This window comes from Astatotilapia calliptera, chromosome 3, assembly GCF_900246225.1.
Source record: "Astatotilapia calliptera chromosome 3, fAstCal1.2, whole genome shotgun sequence".
Classification (NCBI taxonomy): domain Eukaryota; kingdom Metazoa; phylum Chordata; class Actinopteri; order Cichliformes; family Cichlidae; genus Astatotilapia; species Astatotilapia calliptera.
The window spans coordinates 41426759-41452673 of NC_039304.1; the positions used below are offsets into that span (position 1 = coordinate 41426759).

General features: G+C 40.1%; 2 protein-coding genes and 1 pseudogene across 3 annotated transcripts; all 3 read left to right on the forward strand.

The window, feature by feature from the left end:
* Positions 1-25915, forward strand: part of LOC113019578 (protein NLRC3-like) — a 576297-nt pseudogene that overhangs the window by 103412 nt on the left and 446970 nt on the right.
* On the forward strand, positions 1463-4924 carry LOC113010169 (HLA class II histocompatibility antigen, DP alpha 1 chain-like). The gene is made up of 4 exons (XM_026149103.1): positions 1463-1564; positions 2283-2528; positions 3579-3863; positions 4474-4924. Exons 1-4 carry the CDS (start codon positions 1501-1503, stop codon positions 4587-4589), a joined length of 711 nt encoding a protein of 236 aa, XP_026004888.1. The 5' UTR covers positions 1463-1500; the 3' UTR covers positions 4590-4924.
* On the forward strand, positions 5734-13159 carry LOC113009925 (H-2 class II histocompatibility antigen, E-S beta chain-like). Of its 2 annotated transcripts, none has more exons than XM_026148596.1 (8): positions 5734-5819; positions 9987-10259; positions 10539-10752; positions 11344-11411; positions 11494-11601; positions 11920-12066; positions 12499-12604; positions 12801-13159. In XM_026148596.1, the coding sequence occupies exons 1-8, from the start codon at positions 5765-5767 to the stop codon at positions 12820-12822; spliced, it is 993 nt and encodes a 330-aa protein (XP_026004381.1). In that variant the 5' UTR covers positions 5734-5764; the 3' UTR covers positions 12823-13159. The 2 variants fall into 2 exon arrangements, with proteins under 2 accessions (XP_026004381.1, XP_026004372.1); XM_026148587.1 differs by lacking the exon at positions 5734-5819 and adding an exon at positions 7311-7658.

Below are 25915 nucleotides of genomic sequence, written 5' to 3' on the forward strand. Positions count from 1 at the left end.
GGAAGCTCTGAGTGAGAATTATGGTTTAAACACAGCCCCAACAAAGATGTTGCCGAAAGGACCAGTTCGTCCATAGAGTAGGCTCATACTGGGACAGCAGGGACATTGGTTAGACAGTCTGAATAAATGAGATGTTACTAATGTTGTTTCCCACAGGCTCAGAGAGGAAGTCTTATTCTGAAAGTCTTGACAGTGTTCAGTAGTTTGTAGTTTGGAGACAGAACAGGACTAGAGCTGGTTCAGTTTCTCACAGTCTGATGATTAGGGATGGGTACCGGTGTCGGCACCGGTTCTGACATAAAGTAACCAGACCGAAAAGCAGCGCACATTTCGGTGCTTTTTTTTTCCTGAGCTGTGATACACTTCTAGCCAATCATTTTGCGTTTCCGAGGATAGTAGGCGGGGCCAGGTACGTACGTTCTGTTAGAGCAGAGCTACAGATTAAAAATGCCCAAGGCGAAGCGGTCAAAAGTCTGGCTGTACTTCACAGCAAAATATGAAAACTCAGCAGCAACAAGTGCTTTAAGCTGATACTGTGATACTGTGCAAAGGAGGTAACACCTCAAATCCGATGAAACACCTGGCGACGCATAGCGTTTTTTTTAAAAGCCGAGAAATGCGCCGTATTTGATGGCAGCAGCAGCCGTTCTTCTCTGCGTGAGTAGTTTAATGTTGTTCGTGTGTAATTTACGCTGAGTAGGCTAACCACGTTATTACATTAATGCATGTAAGGTGAACTAGCAAACATCATCGTAGCTACATGCGGCTGTCTTCTTGTTTGATGGCAGATGCTCCCTTCACCCTGGCCAAAAAGGCTAAAATGACCAAAGAAAAAGTGGAAAACAGTTAAACATGAGAGGTTTTTGGACAAAGTTTGTGTTTTTTCCATTGTTTAAGCACTGCTTCCAGCTAAGAGTGATACCATATATGCCCCACAGCTGTAGAAAAGGCTAACATTGTTATCTTTTTACATAAAACCAGCTGAACATGAGAGGTTTTTGGACCAATTTTGTGTTCTCCATTCTTTAAGCACCGGTTTGAGCACCGTTTGAGCACCGGCACCGTTTCAAAAGTACCGATTTAGCACCGGTATCGGATAAAACCTAAACGATACCCATCCCTACTGATGATGTTTCAGCATCAAACCTCTCCTGGCTTTAGATGTCACCAGATCACCTCTGCAGTTCTCCATCTGTCCACCAGGTGTCCTCAGTGTATCAGCAATCCCAGATCACCGTAGTCACCTTACTCCGTGTTTTTTTTTTTTCCATAAGACCTTTGTTTTCCACACCTGTGATCTTCATCAGGCTCTGATCAAAATGAGTTTTATATGAAAATGATTATTAATCCCAGTTGTGTTTGTGTTTCTGTGAGTGTGTGTCTGCTGCTTGTGTGTGCCTGGTCACTGATGACATCATGTGGTCCCTGCTCTGCGATTGGCTGCTGCGCGTGTTTGAGCTGGCAGACATTCAGAGAGTCACAGAGCTGCTGCTGCTTCTGATGAAGATGAAGGTGTGGGTGCTGCTCCTCGTCCTGTCCTCAGTCCTCTGTGTCTCTGCTGATTGTGAGTCTCTGATTCACTCATGAACTCTTGTATTTGAAACCTTTCATGCACGAGATATTAAGAAATTATGGCGAGAATGTCAAAGTGAAACCAAAAGAACCTCTTAAGCACAAAACAGATCAGACATCAGTAAGTAACTACACGTGTGATTTCGTTACTAACAGCATGAAAACATGAAAAGGAGCTGAGTGGGAGGTGGGTTGCAAAGCGCTTGCTGTGTTTGTCTGATGTTACCCAAGTTGCCAGATGGTCTGTGTGTGTATGTGTGTGCGTGTACATATACACTCCAAAATCTTCATACAGATGTGTCATCAGTCTGATTCAAGTGTGCGTTTGTTTCACGCACACAAGTGAAGTGAAACTTGTTTCACTGTGCAGACTACAGATGGAGATCTGAAACATTCTAGAATAATTCAATAAAAAAATGTGTGACAGGAATTTATAAATTTGGTAAAATTAATAATATGTTCACTAATTTGAGCTTTGCAGATTAATAACTCAAGGTACAATCTTAAAGTCAAACAGCATCCCTTTTAGCAACATTTCCATGAAAATAGCATTCTGAGCATTGTGCTGGGAGTGTGATTGCTGCAAAGGGACTGTCTAAGTGCAACATACACAAACCATTATAGTCAAATTACAGTTTTAATTCATTTAATTTCACTTAAATGACACAAAGGCTCTGATGGCACTCAATCAGCCCTCTTATTCTCCTCAGATGCTCATGGGAGCAACTCCATCAGCGGCTGTTCAGATACTGATGGCGAGGCTGTGATGATACTTGATGATGAGGCGGTCTGGTACGCCGACTTTAACAAACAGACAGGAATCTATCCTCTGCCCCCCTTTGTAGATCCCATTACCTTCCCAGGTCAATATGAACAAGCTGTGGCTGATCAACAGGTCTGCAGGCAAAACCTGAAGACGACTCGTCAGGCTATGAAGGACGTCCCCAAAGAACTGGGTAAACACAAATCCTTAACCACACAGTCCGTATGTAAAGGGCAGAAAAACATTCAGAGAGCGGAGGTAAATAAAACGTGTTGTTGTGTTAAAGAGGGTTTTTCAGAGGCTGACAGGTTAGATCATTGGAGATCCTTTCAGTTATGTACATTCAACATCCATTGATTTCTTTGAATTTTTAGATAAAATCGGATTGTGTTTCGGGTTGAAATGTCCCTTAATTCCCCCAGATTCTACGGGCTGATTCCAATACCTCAGCCAATATTACCAAATCACTTTATCAGTCAATGTTTTAAACTAACAGTTGTGATTGGCTTCTTCATGTTCAACTCAACTATGTTATCATCGTACTGACACTCAGATAAACAGATATTTTGTTTTCTCAGCTGTTGACAACATACAGAGCTCTTTAAATGGAGAGAAAGCACCAATATTCACCAGATTTACAGCTTTCAAATAAAATGACACAAAGATGATCTGAGCAGAAACATTTTCATCACATCTTTGGCAAACTAACAAACGCTGTGACCTTTATTGTCACTAAATTCCAAGTTTGTATTCATATCCATGAAGACCTGATGACACAAACACAGAGAACATCTGAACTCTAAGAGGTGAAACACACATACAGAACTTCAGCTCCATGTAACGAGCTGCTGAATCAACGACACAACAATAGAGACTAAAAACCTCAGACACACAGGAGTGAAACAGGAAACGCAGAGACCAAACTTCCTCTTTATCACATGACTTTGGGGGATCTTCAAACATTCAGTTCTCTGTTTGTTTAAGTGAAAACACATCTAACTTTAGCAGACGCTCAGGTCCTCCCAGTGTTTCTGTGCTTTCTCTTCGTGTTTTTAGTTTTTAGCTCATAACAGCAATCGAACACTGCTCAAAGTCTTTAATCCTATGAGTTAAATTCATTTTAGAGAAAAAAACAACAACAACAGAGTCGGTGCAGGTCCTGTACATACTGACTCTTTGCTGCAATGCTGTTGCATATTCAGTGCAGTGGTGTTGTGAGTAACCTGTACATGTTTGTGCACAGATCCTCCTTCGAGCATGATCATCTACACAGTACTAAATTTGGAGCTCAGAGTCCAAAACACTCTGATCTGTCACGTGACTGGTTTCTATCCTGCTCCTGTCAACATCACCTGGACCAAGAACGAGCAGAAGGTGACAGAAGGAGCGAGCACCAGTGTTCCCTTCCCCAACAAAGATGGTTCCTTCAAACAGACGTCCAGACTGGACTTCATCCCAAAGCAGGGAGACGTCTACAGCTGCACCGTGGAACATGTGGCCCTGATGCAACCAATGACCAAATTCTACGGTGAGAAAATTCAACTCAAAATTCAATTCACATTGTACAGTTTGACAAAAACAGTAATCTCAAGTTGCTTTATATTCTAAGGTAAAGAGTCAACAATATCAGAGAGAAAACCTTTAACAAAAACGAAAGTTTTAAGACTGATCTTAATCTACTAGTACTACTATTTGATAGAATCTACTTTTAAATAGGCTACTCTAGGAACAACAAGTAGGCCTGCAGAGCGAGAGCAAAGTGCTCTAATAGGGTGATATGGTACTACAAGGTCATTAAGATAAGATGGGGCCTGATTATTTAAGACCTTGTATGTGAGGAGCAGGATTTTGAATTCTGGATTTAACTGAAGCCAATGAAATCTGCTCTCTTTCTAGTCCCTGTCAGGACTCTTGCTGCAGCATTTTGGATTAGCTGAAGGCTTTTCAGGGAGTTTTTACAGCATTAATATTTAAGTAAAACTGAGTGTCATCTGTATAGTAACGAAAATGATGCAGTGTTTTCTAACAATATTGCCTGAAATAAAAAGTATAGTTTCCAGCACTGAAACCTGTGGGACTCCTCTATGACTGTTTCCAGATGTGACGGTTCACATTACTCTCTGTGTTTCTGTCTGCAGCTGTGGAGAACTCTGATCTCATTCTTGGACCTGCCATGTTTTGTGGAGTGGGTCTGACTGTCGGTGTCCTCGGTGTGGCAGCAGGAATCTTCTTACTCATCAGAGGAACCGAGTGACAATGAATGGCCGGGGCTGACGTTTGAATAAATCTGAGCAGTTTGTAATCTGATTACACAGATCCTGAAGTTTTACCTCCGGTGCCAGCAGAGAGCATCTTCAGATTAACTGCTGCTCTTTATTGAATTTGTTTTACATCCCGATATTTTATATGCTTTATTACATGTCAAACATCCGGAAGAAACCCTGTCCTTAAAAACAGCAGCAGCAGGTCAGCATGATTGCAGACCTTCCAGTCCTCACTTGGACTGATTATTAACAGAGTTTTTGATGACAGAGAACAGTGATGTGAACCAGAAGGCTTTTCTTTTCATTAAAGATTTATTGACAAAGATTTGAGTTCATTTATTTTCATCTCAGTTCCTTTCATTTTGTTATCATGTTTTTATTTATTGTTGTAATTATTGATGATAAAATATAATTGTGCAAGCTTTGCCACAAGATGTTCTCATCTTCTACAACAACCAGTCAGTGTTGTGTCACTGGGTGCAGAAGAAGAAGGCACAAGGCTGCTGAGCCAGTTTGGTCTGTCTTCAAACCACACTTTATTTAGTCACTTAAATGCCATATCACAGTTAATTATTGGTTTATAAACCCATCAATGTTATGTGAAAACCCAAAAACAGATTCTGAGTGATTCATTTAAATACAAAATGAAACATTCGGGCTGACTGAAGATACATTTGAGCTCTGCTGGTGCTGGTGGATGTTTGAGTGCAGAGTTCATTTCACGTGTAAGTTACTGGTTGGGGAGTCTGGTGGAAGGTAATCCATTCGCCTTCTTTCTTTCTTTCAGACCAGTTTTATAAGATGTTCCTTAAAGGTGTTGTATGTAGAGAGCTCCTTTATTGTCATTGGTGAACTAGTCCAGTGTTATTGGGGCCGTGTTTTTTACGAATAAATTCTTTACAAATCCTACCATGTGAATTCATGGATTTTTTTTTCACATTCTGTCTCTCACAGTTGAAGTGTACCTCTGGTGCAAATTACTGACCTCTGTCATCATTTTAGGTGGGGGAACTTGCACAATCGGTGGCTGACTAAATACTTTTTTGCCCCACTGTAGATTTCTTCCTGGTAACAGCTGATGCTGTGGTCACGTGACCCTGCACTCTGATTTTTACAGCAGCTCTCAGTCAGACTGTGTCAGAGCTTGCCAGGAGAACTCAGGAACATGGCTTCAATGTTTTTATGCTTCACGCTTCTCTTCATCAACATCTGCACAGCAGGTAAGATCAATACACTAATCAAACACTCACTGTTTCAGCTATCATTAAGCTTTACAGCATCACAGCTGGATTAATGAATTCATCCATCAGTCTACTTATTAAACTGCTGAATAAAACAAATAATTTCAGAAAGACCATTTTGCTGCTTCATTTTACTTTGCTCGTATTAAATCAATTATAAAAGTAACCTTCCGGGTCCATCAGCTGTGCCACAGGGATTTGTGTGTCCTCCTGGTCTCACACCAGGAACTATTTATATGTAAAGTAAATGTACATAAATGTTATGTATTTAACATTTAACCCTTATTAATTCAGATAAAAATCTAATTGAGATTAAAATCTCATTTGTAAGAGAGGCCTGGAATCATGGTGGCAAAAGTAAAAACAACAATATACAACACATAACAACAATTTAAAACACATACAATATTGCATACAAAAGATTGAAAAACTGCATTAAGAGTGACAATTGAAACCAGTCACACTGACTAAAAGAGTTTATTCTCTTGTTCCTTTAAAACTGACTTAAACTCCTGCAGGGTAACCATTTCTCACAATTTCAGCTCCTTCTGCAGCATATTTAAAAGCCCTTTTACATCATTCTTTTCTGATTTTCAGAACAATCAATTGTATCACATTGTAAGAACAAAGGCTGTATTGGTCATAGTTTTTACCCATATGAACACACAGATAAGAGGGAACCAGCCCAAGGAGAGATTTATAGATAAAGACCGACCAAAAACCAAAAGAAAGTCTGCAGATATACAGAAGTGGACATTTATCAGCAGCATACAGAGAAAAGTGATGTAGTCAAGTTCCACAACCATTAATAAAATGTCAAACACAATTGTAAACAGTCTCCAACCTCTTCAAGTACTAAGCAGGGACATTCATGAAAAGCAGATCACCAAAATAAAGGTATAAAATAAAGAAAAAAGGTAAAAAAAAAAAAAAACAGTTACAAAAAGGTTTTCCTCACCAGCCTTTAAATGTGAGTTTTAAATGACAAATTCTGATCTATAATAGTATTTATAAGATGTGACCATTGAATGGTTTTAATCTTAGGAAACATAGCTAACATTCTTTGCCATTTGAGATTAACACGAGCTTGTATTTATGGGCCTGAACATCATCAAATGCAGCTTGAGTTTCTATTAATGAAGTATCTAAACAATAGATAATTGTGTTATCTGCACAAAGATGGAATATAGCATTTGTTAAATTTTCAAAAAGGTTATGTTTTGTAGAGAGAAAAAAAAGCAATGGTCTTAACTTGAAATTCTGAGTGCATGTAGTTTATACAATGAGAGGGGAAGTAAAAATAAAGACAAGGCACTAGAAACAAATGACTCATGAAATAAAGTGAGAAGTGGTTAACATCTCTTCTTCTTAACTGTACTTACACAAACAGTGAGACTGCACAGTTCCCCCTCTGTTTTTTAACTGTACATCTGGCTAATTCCAACACGAATGAAGCTAAATGTCAATTTATATGCAGAAGACGCTCTGATCTGTTTCCTTATTCTACATATTCCTATTCAGACTCTCCCTACAAACACACTATCCAGTCACACAGAGACTTTTCTGCAACATTGTATTATGACATTAGCCTCCTGACTACCAGCAATGCAAATTTGTCCTCTGTAGTGCACCTTTCTAAACCTGAATATCTCCCATGCACTGCATACTACAGAATTGCCTCCTTTTGGTATCTACAGAGGACATTTAGGGCTTTCCAATGATACCAAATGTGAAGGGGTGGAGCTTTGGGAACTTTAGTTTTTTCATTAAGGAACATGGCGGCCATCGCTGCAAGCACATTTTATGGGAAGAAGAAAAGTAAGTGCCTAAAACTTCTTATTGAGCAATTTTTAGCTATAAATGTTGTTAGCATATTTTAAATAAGTCTCTTAATAACACATTAAAACATAGTATGCTTAATTCTAACTTCATTTTAGTATAGTATTGAAGTGTTTAAAAAATGTCCTCCATAGTGGACATTTGTAGTCATTTCCTCCATTTTGTTCTGTTTTTTTAAATGACCAGAAAAGGAGTCATTTTTAGAAGCAGAAAGAAATTTATTGCAGTTTGATGAGGGAAACCCAGATCTTGAGTTGTCTGATGAAGAAGATCATAAGGAATAAGCCCTTGAAGAAGAAAGAAGGAGGAGCATCAGGGATGGTACTCAGACCTGAACTTGCTGTCATTAAGTGGTTGGACAGTTGTCATGGCATCCTCTGCCTATGGCAATCAACCTCAGGACAGACGCACAAGATGGTCTAAGAAAAACAAAAGGTTTGTCCATGTACCAAGTCCACTGGCAATTGCTGAGTACACTATCAATATAGGTGACGTGGACCTTGTTGCCGAATGTTGAGTTTCTACAGGATGGTCCCTCACACTCAGAAATTGACAGTATGTGCAGTTTTCTACTTTTTGATCTGGCAATCACCAACTCGTGGCTTCAGTATAGCAGTGACTTGCAGTTTTGGGGGAAGAAACCACTACAGTTCCTTGAGTTCAAACTTCTCCTTGGTGAAGAGTTGAAGAAAATGTTTGCCATCAAAGTTCATTTTTACACGTTTGGCCTTCCAATGTCCTCTGCAGTGGACATGTGATATCTAAAAAATGTGAACTTTTTTTTCCCAAAAAATTATTTCAGTCTTCTAATTACCTTACAAACATTGGGGGATTTAAATTTTTTTTGGATTGGACAACATTTTTTTTCCTGGTAGTCAGGAGGATATAACATCACGTGTTATTCACTAACAAAATACATTGTTTTGAAATGTTGCTGCAACACACAGGTATGTATTAAAGACATAAACACGTGGATGTGTTGTCCTTTATTCAGACAAACTGAGGTCGTCATATTTGGACCTCACAAAAACTTCTGAAACATGGTGTCTAACGAAATACTGGACAGGGTTTTTCTCCAGTAACACTTCGAGGACTCTTGACATTTTTAACCAGGATATATCCTTCAATGTGCATATTAACATTTATTTAACTAGCTGATTTCTCAATTGGCTGGTTGTGTTAAATTCAGAGCCCAATTTAAAATCCTTCCCCTTACGTACAAGGTCTTGAATGATCAGGCCCAATTTTAAGATTAGACTTCAAAATTTTCTTTTTGCTTAAGCATATAGTTGGAGCATGATCAGGTGACCCTGAATCCTCCCTTAGTTATGCTACAATAGGTGTAGGCTGTTGGGGGATTCCCATGTGTTTATACATCACTGGTGCATTAAATTATGTCTTCCATCTTTGTGTTTTGTCTTGTGTCTCTGTGCTCTCCTTTTTTGTTCTTCTTTACCATAACCAGCCATGGCAGTGCTTCTTCCTGATCCTGGTTCTGTTGGTTGTAATTGTCTTTAAAAAAGTTTTTCTTTTCAAATGTTGCCAACTTTACTCATCTTAAGATTGTTGGGGTTACCTCTGTAATATTATAAGGCAGGGAACTCGAGGGCCAGTGTCCTACAGGTTTTAGATGTGTCCTCGATCTAACATAGCTAATTTAAATGGCTGAATTACTTCCTCAACATAGCTGTGTCCCAAAACGTAGGCTGCATCCTTCGGTGGCCGCATTTGATATAAATGTTAAACAGAAAACTGATTAAAAAGAAGTGTGAGAAAGTCGAGAATTTACACCAGTGTCCTGTAATATTTTAGATAGAAAGGCGCACACGGCTGAGTTTATTAAACTCCACCGACAAAGCGGTGATGCAAATCTAAAGGCTAGACCGTCCAATTTCACAACCTCGCATTTCCAGCCTTTTCGATCTTCGAAGGACCCGGCCCACGTAGACCACGAAGGCCAGGTCCTCCAAAGGATGCGGCCTACGTTTTGGGACACAACCCATATCTTGAAGTTCTCCAGAGGCCTGGTAATGAACTAATCATTTGATTCAGGTGTGTTGACACAGGATAATATCTAAAACCTGCAGGACACCGGCCCTCGAGGCCTGGAGTTCAAGACCCTTGCTATAAGGTCTGCCCTATTTTTGTGAATTGTTGTTATATATATGAAATGTAACTGATACTCTGTTGGTAAGGTTAATGATCTAACTAAGGTGAAGATATGATGATGATATCATTTCAACAACCTGCTCTTAAAGGTTTCCCAGACTACTACAGGAGAGTGATTCTCTAATCTTTGTTTTTCAGATGGATATGAGTGTTACTCTTCAACTCGCTGCCTGTTTAACTCCACTGAGCTGCAGGACATCGAGTTCATCAGATCTTACTATTACAACAAGATAGAGCATGTCAGGTTCAGCAGCGATGTAGGGAGGTTTGTTGGATACACTGAGTTTGGTGTGAAGAATGCAGAGATGTGGAACAATAATCCTGGACAGCTTGCTGCAATGAGAGCTCAGAAGGAGACGTACTGCCAACACAACATTGACCTCTGGTACGCAAATGTTCTTTCTAAATCAGGTGAGTCTGTATTTCTGTGACATCATCAGATTGTCATATAAACCTCATCACACTGATGTCCTGACTGAACTCTCTGTACATAGTTTAAAGTTAACACTGCTGAAGGTTTAATCTGATACATTCAGTTAAAAGTACATAATCTCTGTAGTTCTGTTAGTTTGACAGGAACAGTCTGACCATTTCAGGCTTGTTATATTTATAAAGTCACTTCAGCTTTATTGTGTTGCAGTTTTAACTTTGAATGAAATAAAAACATTCCTCCTCCTCCTGATGTTCCAGTGAAACCATCAGTCAGACTTCACTCCACGATGGCTCCTGGTTGTCACCATCCTGCCATGTTGGTCTGCAGCGTCTATGACTTCTACCCCAAACAGATCAAAGTGAGCTGGTTGAGAAATGGACAGGAAACAACCTCTGATATCACTTCCACTGAAAAGTTTGCAAATGGTGATTGGCTCTACCAGGTCCACTCCCACTTGGAGTACATGCCCAGGTGAGTCCAGGTCAAACCTGGGACCAGGACTCTTTGTTTGCCTGGACAGTCTGACCACCTATGCCCTCTCCAGGATAATTCCACTGTCAGCACCAAACTCCTTCAATGGTGATGTTTGAAGGGTCTGATCCTTCAGCTCAGGCTGTTAACTCTGATCTTTGTCCAAGTTTTCTTCTGTGGCTCCAGCTCACGGACTTTAGTTTGAATAACCACAACATCCTCCACAGACGCAGATATTCGCAGCTCAGCCTGTGAAAGCTGTTCCCTCTTCTTCTTCCTCATTCCTGCTAAAACTGAACCCATCCGAGGTTCCAGTTTCTGCAGAGCTGAATGTTTCAGCAGGAACTGTCTGAAAATTGAGATCGAAAACAGGAAGTCCCCAAGATTGTGTTTAATATTGTTGAAAGTTTAAAACAGGATGATTGCTGATTCAGTTATGTGAACATTTCCATAACTTCTTTTTTCCACACCTTTATGAGTCATGTCCATGATATAAAATGTGTTACAGGTGATCAGGTAACCATCAGCTGATCACACAAATCAGATAAATCAGATAAATATCAGTGATGTTGGTTTGTGTTTGTGTTGAAGGTCTGGCGAGAAGATCTCCTGTATGGTGGAGCACGCCAGCCTGGATGAACCACTGATTATTAACTGGGGTAAATACCTGTCTGTATCGACACACCTGTACACTGCCTGTGTGTCCGTTCACCTGTGTGACTCTCACCTGTGTGTCTTCAGTCCCGCCCATGCCTGAAACAGAGAGACTGATCATAGTTGGAGCCATAGGACTGATCCTGGGCCTGATCTTGTTTGTGGCTGGAGTCATCTACAGGAGGAAGAGTGGAGGTCAGACCAGCACTCACTGAAACACCAGTTTAAACCAGACTAAAACCAGTTTATCCCAGGCGAAAACCAGGTTAGATCAGACTAAAATTAATTAACACCAGACTATAGTTGCAACAAAGAAAAGAGAAGCTGTGACTTCCAGAAGCTAATGGAGCTCCTGAAGGGCTTCAGTTAGTCCAAAGTAAGGATAACTTGGACTGATTGGATCAGTTGGATTGTTGGGTTTAAGTTTTAGGCAAAAAAACATTAGAACTGTGACGTGTCAGTTCAGCCTGAGCCATCACCTTTGACCTTTGACCCTCGTTCTCTGTGTTGCAGATACATCTTTGGCTCACAGGTTCGGTGAGAAACAGGCAGAGGACTGGAACAAAGATCCTGCAGCTCTGAGCTTGTGGAGACCTCAGAAGGAGATGTTCTTCAAACCCGACTCTGAGCTCTGCTTCACAAATGTTCTGCCTAAGTCAGGTGACTCACTGTTTCTGTGACATCATCAGCTCATCACATGACAGCTCAGCAGCACTGAGGGATATGCTCCTGACTGAACACACTGCTGATGGTTTCATCTTTATGTAAAACTAGTGTCGTCTGCAGTTCTGCTCCTTTCACAGTAAAACCGGGTGTCTCACACACAGTCCACTGGAAAAAAATATTCATAATTCAACTTCATCAGTGAGACATTAAAACTGTGTGAGGGTACCAGGTGTTTCTAGATCTGAGTGAGATTTGGTCTCATGGAGAACAACGTGTTCGGGTGTACATGTGGAGGTTTTATAAAAGCACTTTTAGTGAAGACGTCTCAGCTTCTTCTTCATGTGTTCAGCTGCCAACAGCTGGCAGTTTATTATGTGTCAAAGTTTCCCTTCTGTGTTCAGAGTGTTTTTATTTTTTATGTTCCAGTGATGCCATTGGCCAGGCTTCACTCCATGACGCCCCCTGGTGGTCGTCATCCTGCCTTGGCGCTCTGCAGAGTCTACGACTTCTTCCCCAATCAGTCCAAAACCAGGTGTTGCTCCAGGCTGCTTTGATTTATCCTCATGATTCATTTGAATAGATCATAAAAGATTTCTAGTCTTTGTGCCGGCACATCTGCTGCTACACACCAGCAGACTGTGGGGACCAGTTTGGAGCTGTTGGTTAAAGCAATACAGGTCCTGTTCTCATGATGAGCCGTCTCCTTGTTTTCTCTCTCTGTGCCCCAGGACTGATGCTGGTTCCCAGTAGTGGATCCTGATTGTAGACCTGGAGCTGGTTCTGCTTCTGTCTGATAGCTGGAAGCAAAAGCAGCAGCAGCAGCAGCTGGCAGCTCTGTGTTTGATCCAGGCTGTTTGAGTCAGGCTGAAACTGGACTGTGGTGGATCTACTGGAGCCTCAGTGGTGGAGTCATCATGTAGTGTGTGCAGAGTGTTCTCAGAGTCTTTACAGCTGTCTGACAGGAGGACAGCGAGGTGTGTGCTGGGAAACTGAGTGTCTGATTGCTTTGTTTGGATGTAAGGCTGGAGGGGGCGGAGCTCTCTCTCACACACACACACACACACACACACACACACACACACACACACACACACACACACACACACACACACACACACACACACACAGAAACAGACACAGATGGATGCAAAGATGAAACCACACTCTGAGCTGTCAGCTGTTTGTTGTATTTTCACTTCCTGATCCTTTCCTCAATAAAGCAGATTCCACAGTCATGTGATCGCTGTCTTCTTTCAAACACTGTAAAAGACGTAGGAAAGTAGTTTTCACTCTTCGTTGTGTGTCTGTGTTTAGTTAAGCTGCTCAAAAAGAAGCACAATGTGTATCCTCTTGACGGTGTTGCTCCTGGATCATCAAACTGATGCCAGTCCAAGTGACCAATCACATTGTGGTGATATTACAGTTTTGCAGCGTGTAAACACCATCACACAACACATGAAACTCTAATCCCAAAACCGCACTACAGCTCTGTAACCATAATAACGATCACATCCTAACCCCCAACCCTGACTATAAATCCCCCTTTTCCTGAGTGGACATCAGCAAGTTTTTTTCTTAATTGTGAAATATGACTAGTTTTTTAGTCATGATTAGTTACTTGCAATGCTGAACAGAAAACCCCCCAGTGTGGTACTTATGCTACATAGTCTTTGTGAAAGGTTAAAAATTTAGTTTTAAGACATAAATATGGATTAAAATAATAGTTAAAAAGTCATGAGATATAAAAACGGTGCATAAGTTCTGGGGATTACAGTTCAGTCCATGTTTTAACGCAAGTTAAAAAAATGGACACCACAGTAATATTTTTTGTTCAGATTCAGTTTTTATCTAATTACACTTGAAGTTTTATCAAACTGGATTCCCTAAAGATGCCACAATGCTCTCAGGAAGAAGCCTTATAGGGAAGCCTGCAGAATAAATCCTGTAGTTGACGCTTTAAACAAAGTATGATCCGTGCCTCTTTATTTTATTACCCAGGTGGAGTAATTGTCCTCAAAATGACTCCTATGTAAAACAGTAACAATGATAAGATTGTTGTAAACATGTTAAAGTAAAGCATAACTTTGGAAACTGATTAGAAGTAATCAAAGTTGGTAGCTACCCTTGTTGGTAGCAGGTAAAGTGAGCTTCAAGTACAGTAGCTTTGCTAATGATGCACAAATGGTATTTGTAACAGTGAGGTTAATCAGGCTCATATATCTTTTCAATTTATGTTTTTTATGTGTGTTTTCAGGTGAGACGCATCTACCATTACCAATGTACACATTGTTTAATAATGGCTTTATATGAACAGTTATTTACAAGTTACTTGATATGAGTTCGAGTTTATTGTATTCAGTGATAAAAGTAATATGCTTAAAGTAACCTGAGCAAATACTGGTTTACCATAATCAGTGTGAGCAAATGTTCAGATTAGAGTGATTACTTTAGTTTTCATGTAATCTAATAAGAAATACTTTTGTCTTATTAACAAACAATAATAAATATTCAAAACAGAACGAACTGTTCATTTGTTTCTATTTTTAATATTGCAGTTTTTAAAATTTAACTCCATACAACATTTGTCAAAAACAAACAAACAACTAAAACATTTTCTTGTTTATGTGCCATGTTAAAGTTTAACTTTTTAAAGAAAACATTTTCTTAATTGCAAAAATATATAAATAATCTCAAGTCAAAGGCCAAATTCAAGTAAAAATAGATATAGACACAATCACCCCAACAAACAAGGAAATAATTTTTAGAAATTAGAATAAAACTTCCTGTTCCTGCTTGCTGGACAGTCCACAGTGAGGTGCTTTATGTCTTTTTTCCATAAACAAGTCCATTCATAAGCCATATCTACACTGTGTCTTTGTGTGACGGGGGAAAATCTGTATCTTAATATTGAAATACTGAGTACAAAGAGAGTGTGTTAGTACAGATGGTTATTTACTGCACAGCTGTCTGCATGAACACCAGAGAAGAACCAGATTCAAACCTGCAGGCTCATTTCATGTCTGTGTACAGAGGTGCTGTGTGGACCACATTTGAACTGTTGCTTTTTCTTCATGGACAATTTTGAACAGATGATCATTTATTAAGAACAATCATATATTTCTTACAGCAGTGTGTGACAAACTAGATATCTGTGTTTAATATAAAGTGCTGCGTGTCCATCAAACACTGAAGAGCTGCTGGATTCATTGTTTCCTCTAAATGACAGAAAAGTCATTTTCATGTGACAGAGCGACGATGCAGTGGAGTCTGTTTCTGCTTCTGCTGATGGGTGAGTGATCATTTTACCAGGGCACCTGATTGTTTCCACCTGAAATCCTTTAGTTTGATCAGGACTCATTAAACAAATGAACTCTTACTGAGAAAATCAAGGACTGACCTGTAAACTGGACAGTTTGATGGGAACATGAGTTTCCTGCTTGTATCAGCAGATATCCAACAGTATTTCTTCTGTTTCAGGTCAGTGTGTCTTCATCACATGTCAGCTGTATGAGTACCACTTTATTAAAGACGAGATGAGCTGGGATGAAGCACGGGCATACTGCAGAGAGAGCTACACAGACCTGGCCAAAGTGTTTGACCTGACAGACATGAGAAGACTTCAAGACTCTGCACAGAATCAAACAGAAGCCTGGATTGGACTGTACAACATCACAATAGGAGACAACAGGAGGTGGCACTGGTCTCTGCCGGGGGAGGAATACACTGAAAATAAGAGCTGTTGGAAAGCTGGAGAGCCAAATGACAAAGAATACCCTGAGAACTGTGTGAGGACATCAGAGAAGTGGGCAGATGTTCAATGTAATCACACATTTCAGTTCATCTGCTATGACGGTGAGAATATGTGGACAGTAATATGATAATACAATATTTAATAATGTTATAATCTAGTTTATAATCTGTGTTATATCATATGGTCTTGAAAGAGACAGTTTGAAGAATGAAACAAATTAGTTGATAAAGATGTTTTTGTGTTTTTCTGTTGACTCGACAGCAACGATAAAAGACAACAAAACCTTTCATTTGATTGAGACGTCTGTGACCTGGACTCAGGCTCAGAACTACTGCAGACAGCATCACACTGACCTGGCCAGTGGACTCGATCAGATATACAGTGAAGAGTTTAAGACGCTGCTGAACTCTAAAGCCCCTAAGGTGAACTCGTGCATCGGCCTGTTCAGAGACAGCTGGAGGTGGTCAGATGGGAGTAACTTCTCTTTCAGATACTGGGACATGGACTCATTTAATGATGGACTAAACAACAGGACATGTGCTACGACTCTGTTAGAGAGATCAGGAAGATGGAGCTCTGCTGGATGTGACCAAAGAAAGCCTTTCTTCTGCTATGATGGTGAGTTTACACAGATTTATCTCAGCTATTTGTCCAATAGATGAACTTCTGGAGTCTCTGAGAGGATTTAGGTCAGTATGTTTCTTCAGCTACTTATTTCTGCAGGTGAAGATGTTTAGCTGATGGTTGGAACAGAGATTTCTCTGTAGAGCTGCTGATTCATCTGAAGAATCACTGAAATGTTTTTTCTTTTGTTCTTTGTCTAAAACTGGACCTACCATACCGTATCATAGTCCTGGGTCTTTGTCCGGGTTTTGTGTTTATTATGGTTTTATGACTTGTTCTTTTGGATTTCAGGGATTTGCATATTCTAGCTTTGTATGAGTTCTTTAAATTGCTTTTGAGATTCCAGTATTTACATTTTTAGTTCTATATTTCTTGTTTTTCATGTTTGTTCCCACCATTTCCAGTCGGTCAAATAACCTACCCAGTTATTCTTTCAGTCCCTTTCTGTTCTCTTTGTGTTCTGTCTCTGTGGCTGTTTACGCTTTTAGTCCCATCCCTGTGTTTTCTGCCTGTGCTGACTTCAGTTTTGCTTCCTTTATCCCAGTGTCCTGCCATCTTGCTTTGTATATCTGTTTTACCTTGGATCTTTCAAGTTTCCTAGTTTTTTCTTTGTTTGTTTAGTATTTTGTTTGACATATTTTGTTCCAACAAATAAAGCTGTTTCTTTCGAAGCTGCCACAGAGTGCACAATGGCATTCAGCTTTAACTCATTTTCATGTTTTCTGTGATTTTATGGCAGATAAGCTGATTTTGATCAGCCAAAACCAAACCTGGGAGGAAGCCTTGAATTACTGCAGACAGAAACACAATGACCTGGTTTCAATCAGGAACTCTGAAGAACAGAGATGGGTCCAAGAAAGAGCCAAAAACGCCTCGACTCCTTTCGTGTGGCTGGGACTGCAGTACGGCTGTGCTGCACGTTTGTGGCTTTGGGTCACTGATTATGTAGTGTGCTTTGAGAGGTGGGCTTCAGGGGGAAAGACTGAAGACTGTGACATGTCTGCAGCCATGACCACAGGAGGGCAGCACGAGTGGGTCAGTCAGAGGAGAAATGAGACATTTAATTTTATTTGTATAAAACACTAAAGTTTAAACCTAAAGTCACTTCTTAGCTGCACATGTAGATTTTCTGGGGTGAACTCTGTGTTTCTGCTCAGTGTTTACAGTCTCTGGGTTTGAAAATGACCAACAGATTTTTACCTGCAGCTTAGACATTTGCAGAGAGCAGTCTGTGTTTCATGTCCTCTCCTTTACCAGAGTCAGGAGCATCTTGGTTTCTTCCTTCATTGTTGCTTGATTGGTTCATTATTAAACTGTAGCAGGATGTTTGTTGTATTTAGTTCAGATAAGGTGAAGGTTTTAATGTTTCTGCTTCATGTGCTGTAAATCTTTGCATCGCTCCATTGTATCCTCAGCTTGAATTACAAAGCCTGTCACTAAAAGCAGGTAAAACCATGTTTGTGTCATGACTCCATATGAGCTCCATAATCTGATCATGTGTTCATGAAGACAAATAAACCTTCATTTAACCAAGTCTGTCACTGTTACAGCTTTCACATTAGGTAATGCAAACAGCGCCTCTTAATGATAAGACCAGTTAAGAGCAAAGTCAACATGATGCATTTTTACAGCTGGTTCCAAGCCAGTTAAAGAAAATGCGCATCCAACACATGCAATACCACAACTACCTGGATTTACAGGTACAAACCACATACATCATAGTATGTTATATTAACTGCAGCTATCGCTTTCCATGTGGCATTACATAGTTAATGTCACTCCATGACATGCTGGTCAGTCACAGGAGCTCGTTCAGTGAGAGACTGAGATTACCAAAAAGCACCACTGAACGACACAGGAAATCTTTCCTGCCTGTGGCTCCCTGTACAACGCATCCACTTAACACACTGGTTACTGCTACAACTACACATGTTTCTTTTCCAACTATTTATTTATGAGTGACTTATGTATGTATGTATGTATATATGTATATATTGTACTATTCTTAGTTAGTGTATTGTCTGTCTTGTCTTAATGTTGGTTTATAATGGTAACAAAAAATAATTTCCCCCAGGGATCAATAAAGTATTCTGATTCTGATTCTGATTAATGATGAAATGTATCTTCTGTGTTGAGCACAGGGGGTGTGTCCAAATGAAGCCTGTGTTGAGGCCCAAAGAGACCCATAGACCAAAGACAAATGAGGCCTTGTTTCTTTGAAATGATGTCACCTGTATGTGGGCTCCTGGGCTAAAACAAAAGTGAGCAGCTACTCAGTGGATGTGGAGCAGAAATGTCTCCAGCTTCTCACAGACAGTTTGTAAAACATGAACATCCACAAAGACTGTTGAGGAGTTTATCAAAAATACTCAACAACAAGAACAGTGGTAGATGCATGATATTGTGGAAAATTTAAAGCAATTGTTGAACATGAATTGTTTTAGGCATTATGATTTTATACTGCCTAATATGCATGCATGAAATATACATTTTTTCACATCCTGAACACAATGGTAATGAGCATGGTTTATGTGCATGGTGGGTGTTAAAGCAAACTTTTTTTTCTCGCTCTGTGTCTCTCTTTCTCTGTAATTCTTATTACTGGGTCCAGCAATCAGAATCAGTGTATTGAAGGCTGGTTAGCCTCTCTGAGACAACATCATGCTCAGCACTGGAAAAATCGTCTCCAGGAACTAAAAGACAATGACTGCTTTTCTGGATGTTTTTTGGACAAGCAGCTCATATTGTTTACGTGTCTGAATGGCATTGGGTTATGTAACCATGTTTATATTCTTTTAATCAGTCATTGTGTGTGTGCATGTGTGTTGATTTTGGCATCACTGTTTGTTGAATAGGCATGAAGCCAAATCAAAACTCTCAAAAAGCCATCAATGGCTCCATTTATACAGATTCCAAAAGGCTTCAGTTTGTTATAGGAGTCAACATGCTGCATGGAATTTGGTCCAGGACTTACATACGTGTGTTGCATTAGGTGATTTTTGCTTCGTTGCTGAAGCTCGTAAGGGTCAAAATATTTCAGAAAATTTTGGATGAGATTATGGTCGTGACAGACGGCGAGCCAACCATTTTGCGGAAATTCACCACAAAAAAGATACACACATCAGTCTGCAGCACTGACAATCATCTGCACTTCTTTACATTCCTCTGTTAGTCACTGCTGGATGAAGCTTTCCTCTCCTCTCCACCTCACAGTAACATGGCCCAGTCAGAGCGTCTCTACACTGCTGCTTCAACTTCAATAGATCACTAGGACACAGCTCATCCTCTCTCAGCACACACACCATCCTGTTTACCATGACCTCCACCTGCAGAGAGAAGAAGGAAGAGCAGAGGATATAAACAAGTGTTTAAGTTCATGAAAAGGTTTTTCACTCCTAGTCTTAGTTTGGACTTTCATTCATTAGAATAACCTCGGTCTGTCCACTCTGAGCTCTTTAGGAAACCCCAAAACAATCCCAACAATCCAGATGTAATGGTTCCTGCTATTCACTGAAGGAATTCCGTCCAAACAACTGGTCTAACTAAATTCTTCCTCACCTACAGATTGTGTTCGTCACTGCTTTAAACTTGGAAATGAATGCAGTCATTGGTCTGCATGCTGCTTTTTTCAGAGAGCTGATTGGCTGTTGACAGTGTTTGATCAGAGCATGTGAGCCGTTACTATAAAGTGACCATAGAGGTAGGAAGGTCAGGCAGAAACAGGAAGTGTTTGTGTCCAATCCTGAAGCTTGTCACCATTTTCCTCTCACAGCTTCACTGAGAAGCTGCAGCTTTACAGGAAACACTGGATCTTTGTTTCATGCTGACTGTTTAGTACAATACTGCAGAAGCACCACAAACTCAATCCAACACTCTACTGACCACAGGACCTCCAGTCTGCAGTCTGGACTCTCCTTAAGCTCACACAGCTGCTTCACATCTGGTTCCTGCAGGTTGTAGTTTCCACTCATGTCCAGCTCTCTCAGATGGGAAGAGTTGGACTTCAGCGCTGCTACCAGATAACCACAGCTGATCTCTGACAAACCACAGTCCTTCAATCTGTATAAAGAATGAAAGATGTACGCTTATTAGACAAAGTGCGTTCTTGGAATGATTCAATGTTTCATAATCTGTTTAGAGCTGAAGAACGTTCAGAATGTAGAAGCTTAGAAAATGGAAATTGCAAACAGCTGAAGCCAACAGGAAGCAGCTTCAAATAAACACATCATGAGAAAAAACTCGTAATTTTTCACATTCAAGTTGTGCATTTATCATAAAAAGACTTAAAAACAAATAGTGTTTTTTATTGAAGGAATCACAAGTCTTCGCTTTTAAAAGTTGTAAAGTTGGCTGAGAGTCCTCAGGAAGCGCATCATGGCAGACAGGGAGAGGCTTTACAGAGTAGTCAAGACACCACAGAAGACCATTGGCTGTTCTCTCTCCTTCCTGTTGGACATCTATTCCTCCCACTTCCTCAGCAGAGCTACAAACATCATCTAGGATAGCTCCCAACCTGGTTCTGACCTGTTCAACCTGGCTACAGATGCATGAGCACATAGACAGATTCAAAAATAGTTTCTTCCCAAAAGCCACAACAACTCTGAACTCTCACATGCACTCCATTAACAGACTACACAACACCACCACCACGGTGCAATACCTAATTTTATTCTATTATTTATTCTATTCTAAATTGTTGTGTGCCATGACTTTTGACCTGCTTAAGAAAGTAAACTGCGGAATATTCATTGTTGTGTCTGATACTTACAACCGTGAGGAAGAACAGTACCCAGTTAACCCTTTAAGACCTACCATAGAACCAAGTCCGCCAGAGCTTACTTTATATTTTTACATGCTGTGGAGCCATTTATGGGAGCATTTCAAGTTGCTATACATCAATACAACTGTTATAGCCCATATTTTAATAATATGTATGCATTAAGTCCATAGTAACTACATTAATTGCAAAAAAGTGCAATAAACTACAAAAAAATTGAAAATCGTGAAATTTGTTTTTTTTACATATATTTCTACTTGGAGAAATTTAAGAGGCTTATCCCTCAAAACTGTAAATACAAAAAAGTTGCAAAAAATAGTTTACAACAACAGGAAATTTATTTTGAGTGTCTTCATAGTTTTATTTTTAAGATACACCATTTTTATATACTGCAGGAAAAACGAAAAACAATCCTATGATGCAAATTTGCAAAGAAAACAGCAAATAAACTATTTCCAGCAGTGCAATTCGAGTTCTAAGCATCCCAGATACTATTCAGAAAAGCATAAAGTCAAACATGACTTCTAAAAACACCAGTATATGCTCTTGAGGCCTACAAGTAAAAAACTACATTTTCCGCGAAAATGACGTCACTTACGGTTTTGGGCAGGAAATGGTGGACATGCGATCGTTCGCGCTTGTTTTTGTTCCTGCAAGCGCTTTTTATGCAATATTTGCAAAGCTTTATGTGGAAGGAAACCGTGACTTAGGACAAGCTGATGGCATAAGATGTAAGTACAACTCCTCTGGTTTCATATGCAAAAAAAAATTATTGCGCTAGCTTGTGCGGTTGCAGTGCTACCGGGATTTAAAAATAGTTACACAAAAAAGAGCGTGCCCACTCGGTAGCCCAGGTGGGACCTTGTGGAGGGCCGCGGGCCATACGTTAAGTATCACTGCTTGGAATGTGAACATGCTTCTGCTACAGTCAATGGACTAACCCAAAGAAGTAGAAAGCAGAACAGAAGATCCTCATTGTGAATCAATATAATATCAGCCTTATGTCTGCAGTCAGCAAAACCTTTACGTCACATTCATCTCAGAACAACTAAAACATGGTGACTGACCTCAGAGTTCCAAGTCCACATTCTAGACTCTCCAGAAAACCACACAGCTTCTTCACTCCTGAATTCTGCATGTTGTTGTTACTCAGGTCCAGCTCTCTCAGATAGGAGGGGTTGGACTTCAGCGATGCTGCCAGATAATCACAGCTGATCTCTGACAAACCACAGCGCCACAATCTGTATAAAGAATTAAAGATACACGTTTATTAGACAAGTGTGTGCTTGAAATCGTTCAATGTTTCATAATCTGTTCAGAGCTGAGAAGGTTCAGAATGTAGACGTTTAGGAAATGGAAACTCCAAAGAGCTGAAGCCAACATGAAGTCGGTTCAAACAGGAAACTATGCAGAATTTTCAGACTAACTACATGCCCTGATGCAGCCAGTTTTATTTTGGAAATCTTAATCTCTGTTCTGTGACTAAGTCCTTGAATCATTTCTTCCAGTTTGTTCAACATGACAAACTAAGTATTGGATGTGTTGTGGCTCCGTTAGTGGAGCTTTTAAATGTGATGGCCCCTCTGGATCTATCAGATCACAGTACTGAAGAGAGCTCAAACTGAGCACACGGGAAAAATGAGGATTACTTTGAAAACAGGAACAGTTTTCCCCAGTGACTAGTAAAGCACTCAAACATGTTCTCAGTCAGAAGAAGCGTTCTTGTTATGAGGGAGATAAGAAAAAGACTAAGACATATAAACTTGTTCAAAGAGAGATAAAGTAAGCAGAGGAGGAGCTTATTAAAGGACACTCAAGGCTGGCTTGGAAAGGAGTGAAGTCCATGATGGGGACGCAGAACAAGGACAAAAGATGAATGTGATGGTGGCAGATGTGTGGTGAGAGTGAGAGGGGAACCAGACGCTGGCTTGGATGTGAGCGAGCTTTATTTACACTCTGGTGGCACAAACAGAAATACAGCAAGTAAAACAAAACCTAAAGGTGACCTAAACTCGGAATGACTAACAAAACGAACCTGAACGGAAGACTCCGGTAGAAAGCGCAGGGAAGAAACACAGACGGACTAGTGACAAACATGAGAGAACACACACTAAAAATACACTGATGGGAACGAGGAAATGACACACAGGAGGGAGGCACAGCTGATTCTGATTGACAAGACGAGACAGAGGAAATGCAATCTGAACACCTTGACATAAGACACAGACTTTCACAATAAAACAGGAAACTCAAAACATACGTGAAGACGAAGTCTCAGAGACGCTGGCTTTACACAGAGACCTGACTACACTAGAAAGGATACACAGGCAAGGAAGACACAGAACAGAGGGAGCACAGAATTTACACTCGGAAACCAAATAACAAAACCTAAAAATCTGAACTCAGGAAGTACCACAAAACTAGGGAGCTAGAAAAACTAGGAAAGAAACCAAAACACAATAGTCACAATCCATGATGAAATCAAAAGTAAAAGTACAAAAAACAAAAACACTGGGTCACCGACCCAGGACCATAACACCTAGGAATTTCAAAGAAAGAAAAAAGAAGGTTGTAGGTTGGGAAAATGATCTCTGTCCACTTTTGTCCACTCATTCATTCATATAAGCTATCGAATGCAGCTTTGATCTTCACAGTTTGGTTTATGAAAGTCATTCTAACCCTGAATATCAGAGTGTTACTCCTTTCCTTTACCCATGATTCATGCTGGCAGTGTTGGAGATTTGGATGTCAGACTGTGTTTTGTATGATGTGTGTATGTTTTATGTTGGACTGCTGTTTGTAAAGCAAATGGCCATTTTGGTTTTTATTTTTTTTATTTCAGTGTCAGTGCCATTCCACCAAATATTAAGGTGGAATGGAGAGTAGTAGAGTTTTACAGCTAATTATCCAGTGGAAAATTTTTCTTCTTCTTTTAAGGGTTGTAATGTGAACATTTTTCTGCTACAGTCAATGGACTAAACCAGAGGAGTCTTTACCATGAAGATCCTCAGTGTGAATCAGTATAATATCAGCCTTATGTCTGCAGTTCAGTGTCAGCACAACTTTCACAACATATTCATCTCACCACAACTAAAACATGGAGACTGACCTCAGAATTTCAAGTCCACATCCTGGACTCTCCAGAAAACCACAAAGCTGTTCCACTCCTGAATCTTGCAGGCTGTTGTTACTCAGGTCCAGCTCTCTCAGATGGGAGGGGTTGGACTTCAGTGCTGCTGCCAGATAATCACAGCTGATATTTGACAAACCACAACTCCCCAATCTGTATAAAGAATGAAGGCTGTAAGTTAATTAGAAAAAGTGCTTGGAATCATTCAGTGTTTCATAATTCAGTTTATTCAATCGTATTTATTAAGTGCCAAATCACAAAAACAGTCAGCTTAAAACACTTTATATTGTAAGGTAGACCCTAAAATAATACATAAACAGAAAAACAGTCGTATGACTATTCTTATTGTACTATTCTTAGTTAATGTATTGTCTGTCTTGTCTTAATGTTGGTTTAAAATGGAGCACTGTAACAAAAAATAATTTCCCCCAGGGATCAATAAAGTATTCTGATTCTGATTCTGATGACCCCCTATGAGCAAGTACTTTGATGCCAGCAGGAAGGAAAAACTCCATTTTAACAGCTAGAAATCTCCAGCAGAACCAGGCTCAGGGAGGGGCGGCCATCTACCGTGACCAGCTGGTGTAAAAGAAGGAAGACAGGACAAAAGACATGTGGTGGAAGAGAGCCACAGAAATAATAACAAGTATGATTCCCTGCAGAGAGGTCTATTAACAAATTGTGAGAGAGAAAGGTGACTGAAGACGAAACAGCGCATCATGGGAATCTCCCAGCAGCCCACACCTAGTGCAGCATAACTAAGGGAAGATTAAGGGTCACCTAATCCAACCCTAATTTAAATGCTTTTGCAAAATGCCTAATCTTAAAAGTAGATATAATGTCCGTCTCCTGTATCAAACTGGAAGCTGATTCAATAGATGAGAGCTCTGAAAACTGGAGGCTCTGCCTCCCATTCTACTTTTACTCTAGGAAAAATAAGTAATAATAAGTGATTCGTTTATGCTATGATTCAGCACAGGAGGGAGGGGGTGAGTAGCTAAAATGTGCTGTGAGCATGTTAGCAGAGAAAGCAGCTATTGTCTTGATGTGTGCACAGGGTTTTTTCTTCCAGTTCAGGGCAGAAATGTTTTTGTTAAAAAACTGGCTGTTGGTATTTTCCCCAAAATTTTAATTATAAGGTAGATATATTTCTACTAATGGAATTAGTTTGCTAACAGCAACAGGGATGAGTCAGTGAGTCAGTTGGGCTTGTCAATCATGATTCATGAGTCAGTAAAGTGATTCTCGAGCAGTGAATGATTCGTTCATGATTTGTGCATCACTATGTCACTCTGAGACAGGATATTTTGAATTTCAGAGATATTGTGCAAATGGAAGAAAGCAGTCTTACATATGTGTTTAATATGTGCATTGAAGGACATATCCTGTATAAAGATGACTCCAAGGTTCCTCACAATGTTACTAGAACACAGGTACTTAAAACACAGCCCTGAGGCACTCCAGTGCTGAGTGAGATGGAGGGGGAGACTTGTTTTCCCACCCTCACTGATTGGGGTCTGTCTGTGAGGAAGTTGAGGATCCACTGAAACAGTGATGAGCT